Source organism: Nelusetta ayraudi, unplaced genomic scaffold, assembly GCF_046127955.1.
Source record: "Nelusetta ayraudi isolate G7.1 ecotype Tasmania unplaced genomic scaffold, CSIRO-AGI_Nayr_v1 ptg000042l, whole genome shotgun sequence".
Lineage (NCBI taxonomy): Eukaryota > Metazoa > Chordata > Actinopteri > Tetraodontiformes > Monacanthidae > Nelusetta > Nelusetta ayraudi.
This window is the reverse complement of record NW_027466092.1, coordinates 22,507,501-22,516,220: the sequence shown is the minus strand read 5'-3', so window position 1 is coordinate 22,516,220 and position 8,720 is coordinate 22,507,501. Positions and strand designations below refer to the sequence as shown.

At 40.2% G+C, this 8,720-nt stretch overlaps 2 protein-coding genes across 2 annotated transcripts in view; one reads left to right on the top strand and one right to left on the bottom strand.

The window, feature by feature from the left end:
* Positions 1 to 5,282: 5,282 nt before the first annotated feature.
* LOC142894211 (uncharacterized) lies at positions 5,283 to 7,173 on the top strand. The gene is made up of 4 exons (XM_076035475.1): positions 5,283 to 5,664; positions 6,187 to 6,256; positions 6,360 to 6,514; positions 6,834 to 7,173. Exons 1-4 carry the CDS (start codon positions 5,531 to 5,533, stop codon positions 6,943 to 6,945), a joined length of 471 nt encoding a protein of 156 aa, XP_075891590.1. The 5' UTR covers positions 5,283 to 5,530; the 3' UTR covers positions 6,946 to 7,173.
* LOC142894271 (uncharacterized) overlaps positions 7,015 to 8,720 on the bottom strand; it is a 2,283-nt gene continuing 577 nt past the window's right edge. Inside the window, exons 2-7 of the mRNA XM_076035536.1 lie at positions 8,653 to 8,720; positions 8,467 to 8,543; positions 8,182 to 8,362; positions 7,843 to 7,896; positions 7,312 to 7,724; positions 7,015 to 7,155 (exon numbers count right to left, since the gene is read on the bottom strand). The exon at positions 8,653 to 8,720 is cut by the window's right edge and continues 108 nt beyond it. Of these exons, the coding sequence (XP_075891651.1) occupies positions 7,549 to 7,724; positions 7,843 to 7,896; positions 8,182 to 8,362; positions 8,467 to 8,543; positions 8,653 to 8,720 (556 nt within the window). The 3' untranslated portion in view covers positions 7,015 to 7,155; positions 7,312 to 7,548. The remainder of the gene's footprint in view (positions 7,156 to 7,311; positions 7,725 to 7,842; positions 7,897 to 8,181; positions 8,363 to 8,466; positions 8,544 to 8,652) is intronic.

Genomic DNA, 8,720 nt, shown 5'->3' with positions numbered 1-8,720 from the left:
CCATTGACTTCCTGTCTGAACGATCCTACCTTCTGCGATTGACGCAGGAGGGACGCGGCAAGTGTCAAAAAATAAATTCTAGCGTTCTTTTCCAGCGGGTCACATTTTACTGCTTCTGGGACGCTTCTGAAACGCGGACGCTCTGCGCCTAGTGTGAACCTGCTCATTGACTTTAGTGGCCGCGTTTCACTGAGTCGACACGGACGCTCTGCTGACGGTCTGCTTCTGGTGTAAAATAGGGGTCACAATCATGAAGACTAAAATAATTTTATTCCAATTTTGGAGCACTAATGATATGTTAATAACAGAACTGAGCATCATAGATTACATACTTGTCTATCTTTTTATGATCGGTTAGTTACTCATGCACTCATATATTTCCTTTTCAGGATGATTTGGAGGCAGCTCAGGAAGGAGCAGTGGCTTTGGTGTAGTGATGGGCATTCCGGCTCTTTTTAGAGAACCGGCTCTTTTGGCTCGGCTCACTAAAAAGAGCTGGCTCTTTCGGCTCCCAAACGGCTCTTCAAATTTTTTAGTGCCGAAAATAATTTATTACCAACAGTAATAAAAGATTATGCGTAATATGAATTACTAATGTAAAAAAAGAAACATGGACTATATCCAATGTTTATAATATAAACACACCTTTATTTATACACTCTAGAGTGATAAAAACTAAGATAGAAAGTGCAAAAAACAAATGTTAAACTATTTACAAATTAACTTAAATAACTATTCACAATTTTACTACTAAACAAATTTAAAGTCAAAGAACATAAGCTTACAGAAACTCACACAACAAAATATAAATTAAAATGTGTAAAACAAAAAGAAAAAAAATCAGCATTCAGGTAACAGTTTTGTCCTTTAGTGAAGATTGACATTGAGAAAAACCAAGTGCCTCAGCTTTGAGGGGCTGATCCTGTTTCTTCTCTCTGTAATTATCTGCCCTGTTTTGGAGATGATTCTCTCTGAGGGGACTGATGTTGCTACAATGCACAGTCTCCGTGCCATCACATGTGTAAGGCGTCGGTAAATTGAAGCCTGCAGTTTTGGGTCAAACAACCCGGCAAGTGACTCGTGGATTAACAGGGCCACACCGAAACATGGCGCTGTTAACAGACGCTGACACAGCCACCGGACCAAAGATTTAGAAAGAGGGCATTTCCGCTACACACTAAACACACAGAAAACAAAAATGGCGAGTAGCGGGGAAAAAGTGAGTCTGAGGTTTTGTGAGGTTTTGTAGTAATATTGCCAACAAATCTTGAAGCGCCTGCAATACAAAGACAACTCCGCTAGCCGCCATCATTGTTGTTTGTGCCGCTGCTAACGCATTGCATGCCTTGTTTTTTCCGGTCACATGACGGTGACGGTGCGATGACGTCATCGTTTTACAAGGAAAAGCCGTTTTCACTGTTCGGACGGCAACAATGTGACAACGGCGAAACGGCGTTGTCAGATTTTCCCACTCTGGGACCCGTTTTCAAAATATACCGTTTCGGGGGACCCAAAATGCCGTTGCCATATGGATGAAATGCCGTAACGGTTAAATACTTAACGTTTCCACCAAAAAACGGTCCCGTGTGGAAAGGACCTGAGATTAAAGAACTAACGAGAAGTAGTTTTCAGTTCTGATATGTGTTTTAACAGGAGGTTTAACAGCAGGTACTGCGCAAATCACATGCCCAAGTTAAATTTAATAGTCTTCTATAATGTGTGTTTGCATTGTTTGTGTTATATTCACACTTTGTGCAAAGACAAGAAAACAACATGTATTGTACATTTGTTATATTTTGTATGAGTCTTTAATAAATGTTTGGAGCTGGTATTAGATTAGAATTTTGTTAAAGCAATTTAAAGGTAATTTGTAACTTATTGTTGTGATAACTAAAATGGTTTAAGGCAATCAGTTTCCTTAAATAAATTGAGTAGCAATAAGTTGTGACAACTAGAATTTAAAAACTTCATTTACAGGAATAAAACTGGGTAACTTTAACTTAAGTGCTAAAATTTATGGAAAGAAGATCCTATTAAGTTGGTCTAGCTTAATGCAAATAATTAGTGTAATGTCTTCATATTACTCAAATTACTTCTTCATATTACTACAGTTTTGTCCTTTAGTGAAGATTGACATTGAGAAAAACCAAGTGCCTCAGCTTTGAGGGGCTGATCCTGTTTTTTCTCTCTGTAATTATCTGCCCTGTTTTGTCAGAGTCTCCGTGCCATCACATGTGTAAGGTGTCAGTAAATTGAAGCCTGAGTTTCGTCAAAGTAATTAAAATGTTTGGAGATTTTTGCTGTGTTTCCTGTTGCCACTCATTTTCAATTTTTTTTTTTTTTTTTTTACCTTTGTCAGCCAATTTGCATTGTGGCCCCTGCTCTTTTTCTTTCTCGTCATGAGTCTCTGTCCCTCCTATCGCCTTTGTGTACCCTCTGCTCAGCGAGCCGCGCTGTTGCACGACGAATCGGGTCAAACAACCCGGCAAGCGACCCGGGTGATAATCGGCACAGATCGGCTTGCAATGGAATTGGGACACCCGGGACAACACCACCTTTTTTACCTGCCACACGGGATGACGTTGAGCGTAACGTGCGCTAAATCATAATATCAAATGCGGCATGGAGAGAGAGAGAGAAAAAAAACAAAAAGAAATAATAACATTTAAAAACAAGTCCAACGGGAGCCGGCTCTTAGAGCCGTTTCGTTCGCGACCGGCACATCACTAAAAGACAGCCGGCCAACATAGATGTAGTTCGGAACTCAATCGCTTTATTCTTGTTCTGTTGTGCAGGTGTGCCTGAACCCTGCACGTAGTTGTGCGGTAAACGCACAACTACGGGTTAGGCTAAGGGGTAGACTGCCCCATTGCCTAGAGTGTGTCAAGGGATTATTCTGCCCTTATCTTCAGACAACACTCACGAACTTAACACATGAACAAAACACTTGGTCACAGAGTCAGTTTATCTGGTGGACTCAGTTTGTTGGGGTATTTCAGGAGTGACACTGCAGGCCAAATCTGACTGACCCGCTGATGCAGTGATACACTCACTGACTGGGTTGTGTATCTCTGGCTTTCCACCTGCATCAGGCAGAGCAGGCAAGCTGTCCATGCTGGGTGTTGCTTGCACGTCAGCTGCAGCTTGGATGATGTTAGGGTGACATGCCATCATCTGGTCGGCATGCCACTTCCATAGGTGTGATGACCCCACATTGAACTGGTAGGCCAGCTTGCGATGTCACTGTTCCAGCCGTCCACTTTTCCTCCCCCTTTTGATAATCTCGGACCAGAACTGGATCGCCCATGCTGAATGTTCTGGCCTTGCAGTGCGCTGCCCTGTAAGCACACTGAACATCTTGAGCTTGATCAACGACCGCTGCCGCACGTGGTTTCAACAGGTCTAGGCGAGTATGGAGCTTGCGGTGAAGAAACAGCATCGCAGGTGTGTCATGAGAAGTTATATGCGGAGTGTTCCTGTATTGGAGCAGGAAGGCATCCAGACGTTTTTGCACAGTTGAGGTCCCCTTTGATGATTTAAGAGAATGTTTAAAAGTTAAGCCAACGGCTAAGCTAAGCCGTTTGTAGCCGGGTCGAAGGGAGCTGAGCGCACATGAACTGTGGTCCATTGTCACTCACGAGCACTTCTGGCACACCATAATGACTAAACAGACCCCTAAGTACCTGAATAGTCTTCTCTGATGTGGTTGAGTTCAATACCACTGCAGCCCGAATTCGTTCAGACCTCAGAACCGAGAACTGTTACATTGAACAAATGCAGATGTTCTTGAGGCACGATCATCTGGACAGCTTTTCGCACGGATGTTATCTCTATGGATCAAGCAATCACAACCAAAGAATAGAGAACTGGTGGGGCTTTTTAAGAAAGCAACACGCACAGTTCTGGATGAACCTTTTTCAAGACTTAAAAGACTCAGACTCCTTTTCTGGTGACTTCCTAGACAAAAGTCTCATTCAGTTCACGTCTTGAAATAATCGAGGTAAGAGCTTTAATAACATTTTTTTTCTAAATAGTGCTGAGGTATATCTTATCAGAATAATACTGTGACACATGGTTTGTGTTTAAAATAATCAGATCCTGTTTATTGAGTTAATTTTAATTGTGGTTGTATTATCAAACCGTAGGCCTACTGAGAGAAGCTCACTCAATATATCAAAACCTTTCTAAAGTCATACAATATTCATGGTATTAGCTATACCTTAAAATAACTTTATATGAAAAGTATACATTCCAATAGAATGTTCCCTGTGTTTTGATGTTTTTGATTGCATATTGCAGGTTATTATTTCAGATGATTATGTCGATGCTAAGTCTTGTTTGCGGGTTGCCGCTGGTCACCTTGGTTAATTGGTATGGAGTCGGACCAGAATTTGAGGCAGCGACGCACCCGAGCTCACAAAGACAGAGCGCATAAAGACAAGAGAACATACAGACGAGAGCCAAAACAGAAAAGTTGCGCACTGAACCCGCGTCGAACCGCTGTCACTTTTTCTTCATGCGCACTGGAACCATTAAAGTCGCTTCATGAACACTGAACCCAGAAACCACCTGTCACTTCATGGCTTTAGCACTTCCTGCTAAGTAAAGTAAAGTCCACAGAAATGCCGCACCTTTGCATAAGCCGCATGGTTCAAAGCGTGGGAAAAAAGTAGCGGCTTATAGTCCGGAAAATACGGTATATGTACAAATATGGTGAATATGTGTCTCTAAAATTACTTGATTAGGTCATCTCTCAAACATATAAATTTAGATAAACTATTCTTATGTGTTAACAGATCTTATTAAATGAATTATTGAAATTCATGTTGATATGTAGTTGTCATGAAACTTTCAGCAAATTAACCATACGATTATCTTTTAATATAGCACATGCATCTTTCATTGAGTTTACATTTGATGACTTTTAACATTTCGCAGTACAAGCACCCCATAACAAAAAGAACGTGTCCAATTTTATGATTGTGGGTGAAGACATATATCTCACAGAGCAGAACTCCTTAACTACATGACTAAACTGGAAAGGCACAATCTGTTTAAAGAAACTTGTACAAAACAAGACAACAACCTGTAAAAAAAAAAACAAACAAACAATAAAATCAATAAATAAACAAGCATCTCAAAGATCTCGATTGTTACAAGCAGATTCACAAACAATGTCATTATTACCAACATCTGAAGTGAGGTAGAGATTTAAATTCTGTAATGATTAAACTGTATTTCTAATGTGCGATACGAACATTACTGATAACAAGTGTCTCATATCATGCCACTTTTCCACTTCTTAAAATAGTTCTCAAATGTGTAAAAGACCTGTCTGTGACCTGCATTCTTTAAAATTGACTTTGGATCTAATATTTTTGCTGTCCCTAAATCAGCAAAAAACCGCTCTGTTCAGAACAGCCCGTTTTAGGGCCCGTCACTTTTATGCTAATGAGCTGCACCTGGCCACGCCTTTCCCTCTCGAAGGGGCTGTGGCTTCGGCTCCGGTAGCCATGCGCTAATGTTGTGAATGCGAAGCGACTCGGTCATGGCTAGCAGAAGCAATGTGGTGCAACCGTACCAGTTTGAGCCAGAATCTGACCCAGAGGGAGAGACTCCGGCAGAAATACGGACTCAGCGTCTGCAGCAGGACATTTCAGAGTGGTAAGATACAAATACTGTGCGTCTTTATATTTTGAAGTTTTTACTTTGTGTGTTGTTACACTGTAACTTACACGTTAGCTCATGCTAACGGCTTCGTCGCCACTGTCTCGTCATTACTTCGAGCTCTTCTGGTGAATGAGCATTTTTGTAAACAGTGCTGTAACGTTATACTTATCTCTCCTCCGTATATTCTTGAACTCTTCTGATTAAAAAAAAGTTGTCGTCACGGGGCTGTTAATAACCCCAGCAAATACTCTGCTACCAGCGCAATGCTTAAAAATGAACGGCCTTTTTTCCCTAGGTATTTTGAATGTACTCTTCTTTTTCTTTTCTTTTTTAACTTAACTTTAAATATGTCTGTATCCACAATATGTCATGGTCAAAATTAGAAGCATTGCCATGTTGCTTAAAATGCTGCTGTTCTCCATCTCAACATTAGACAAATGTCACAAGTCTTCTCCAACTCTGCTTGTGTTGGCAACTTTCATTCAGGTGAAATTATAATTCTTTTTCTTTTGACAGGTGCTCCTGTGGAAAATGTAAAACCATGCCCACGGAGCAGGAAAATGTATGCTGCCTGGAGATACCACAGGTAGAGTCAAGATATCAAAAATGAAATCTAGTTTGTCTTGATTATTGTTTATTGCATACATCTTTGAGACATAATGGCATTTATACTTTGTAATATCTTGTAGGTTAGCAGACGCCTGCGGGAGGTTGAGGGGGACCTCAAATGCATGGTGGACCATCCAGGATTGGAGCCAGTATGCCTGAATAGGTTCTCATTGCAGAATGCAGGCCAAATTTATAAGGCGGACTATGGTCCATTGCGACTAAGGAGAATTCACCAGTAAGATATGTTTTACTAAATATTATGATTTAAAATTAAAATCAAAGATTTTATGGATTTCTTCTTTGCAACTGTAATAAAGTGTGACAAATGGTATATCTGTGCGGTTATATCAAAGATTTTTATGTTTTTTTCATAAGCAAGTAATGTGTATGTAACCTACTAATTGACAGGAGTCATTGCAGTATACACACTCAAACATTTATTGCCATTGAATTATTTACAGATAAGTTATAAATGTGATGAGAAAACAACATACCAGAAAACTATTTACAACTACACATAAAAAAATAAATCTATCTTGTCCAATGTCTTGTAGTCGTTACAGGTATCTGGCATATCGATCTTTCGTGAGCTGGTGTTGGGGCTTGCTGGGACACAGAATCAGGGTTGTCATCCCAGCTTGTGTGGTCCTTGGAATCCGCACGTAGGAGTATCCCGATACTGCAGGTCACTACGTGGGATTCAAACTGCTTGACTGAAGCAGGACACATAACCTTCAATGACCTCCTCCTTGTCTGGCTGGTCAAACTGTGCTGCAAGACTTTCTGGAACGTTGATTGCCAAGACTTCTTCAGTGTAGGGAAGTGGGTCCACAAAGACCTTGTTGAAGATTAGGTCCATCATGTCCACTACAAACCCTGTTTTACACAAGATAAAAACATAAGTTTTGTTTTGTTTTTTTTAAAGAAGATTTTCTGCTTATTTATTGTTGAAATGTTTATTTATTATAAATGCAACATCCAAAAGTGTCTAATTTATATTTATAATAAAAAAAAATTAAATTAAACTCTTACGGAATGTCGGCTCTGTCTTCAGGGGTTTTGCTCTACACTCTCCCTTCAATGCCTTTGGGAAGTGCACCTTGAAAAGGGGTACACCTTGGTCTGTCTGTGCCTGTGGTCGGTTGCTGTTTTCATTGCAATACATCGCCGCCAAGTATAGTCGGTAATAAGAAAAAAAGAAAATAATCAAAGATGTCTGAAATTTTAGGTTACACACGTCAACAAAGTTATAAGTAAGCACAGTTTTATTTACCTGTACAGCATCCCGAGAAATGGAAATACAACGTTCTTCGGGGCAAAGCGAAGGATGACACTGTGGAACGCCTCCAAAGATGAAGTCTGGTGGTGTGGGCTAAGTTTAGCTACATCCTTGAGAATCCTTTTGTTTGCCATCACCTTCTCAAGTCTGCAGAAAGCCGGAGTTTCTACAAAGGATAAAAATCATAATTCAAAATTCTTTTTAATGACAACAATTACAATTAATTCCTAAAAGTTTCACAAAGTGGGGTAGTCTTTGAGGAAACATTAATTTTTGATCCAAACCTGCTGAAAGCCATTTCTTTTTGTCGCGTGTCTGGCGTGACTCATGCAGGCAAGCTGGAAAAAGCGGGTCGTCATGTTCATGAATGTCCTGTACTTGATTAAGGATCGAGGTCCACTTTGCCACTCTCTCAGGCCCAGTGGTGGATGTAGCTGCTGTCCAGTAGATGTGATTGTTTATGCCTTTCATCCACTTCTGCAGCTTCTCACAATCTTTCATCTTCCTAATTGTGTCGAGTTTCTTTGAAATTCCTACATGCATAAGAAACACATTGGTTGTAATGAAATAAGCCATGTGCAACAATTGTGGATGTGGATGAAAATGAAATCCAGTAGACATACCTTTTGCGATGTGCCAGACATCATAGTAGTGTGTGACATTGTTCTCCCTGAGAAACTTCTGAATTTGTGGATGTCGGTCTGTGACTATACAGTCCACAGTCACACCACGTGCATCCAACAATGCCAGACTCCTCTTCAGTCCCTCTTTTTCCATATGGTAGCTACCACCAACCTCATTGCTCTGTACCCCAGCAAGCAGACCACAAAAATGTTTCCTTTTAGAAAATGTGTCATGAAATTGTTTTACATAATTAAATATTTTAAAAGTCAATTTTTGCTCCTCACCTGAATCAACTGCATGTCCACAATTGTGTTTGTATCAAGGTCCATTGTTGTGTAACTACCAAACTTTGCTGAGTGTCCTTAAAAAAAGAAAGTTAAATAACTTGATATTATTCTCAATTACATTTTTCCTGCCACTCAAAAACAAACACCAACAAAAAATTTTGTTATTCAGTGAAATATTAATACCTGGAGAGTCAGCCCTCACGTCTCCACCAAGTACGACTTTTTCCTTCTGGCTGAGTTGGTGCAGTAAC

Excerpts from the sequence above, each read along its gene's own strand:
- LOC142894211 (XM_076035475.1), top strand. The coding sequence starts at position 5,531 with ATGCGAAGCGACTCGGTCATGGCTAGCAGAAGCAATGTGGTGCAACCG. Across the intron at positions 5,665-6,186 it reads CAGCAGGACATTTCAGAGTG|GTGCTCCTGTGGAAAATGTA; the intron begins GTAAGATACAAA and ends TTCTTTTGACAG. Across the intron at positions 6,257-6,359 it reads GCTGCCTGGAGATACCACAG|GTTAGCAGACGCCTGCGGGA; the intron begins GTAGAGTCAAGA and ends AATATCTTGTAG.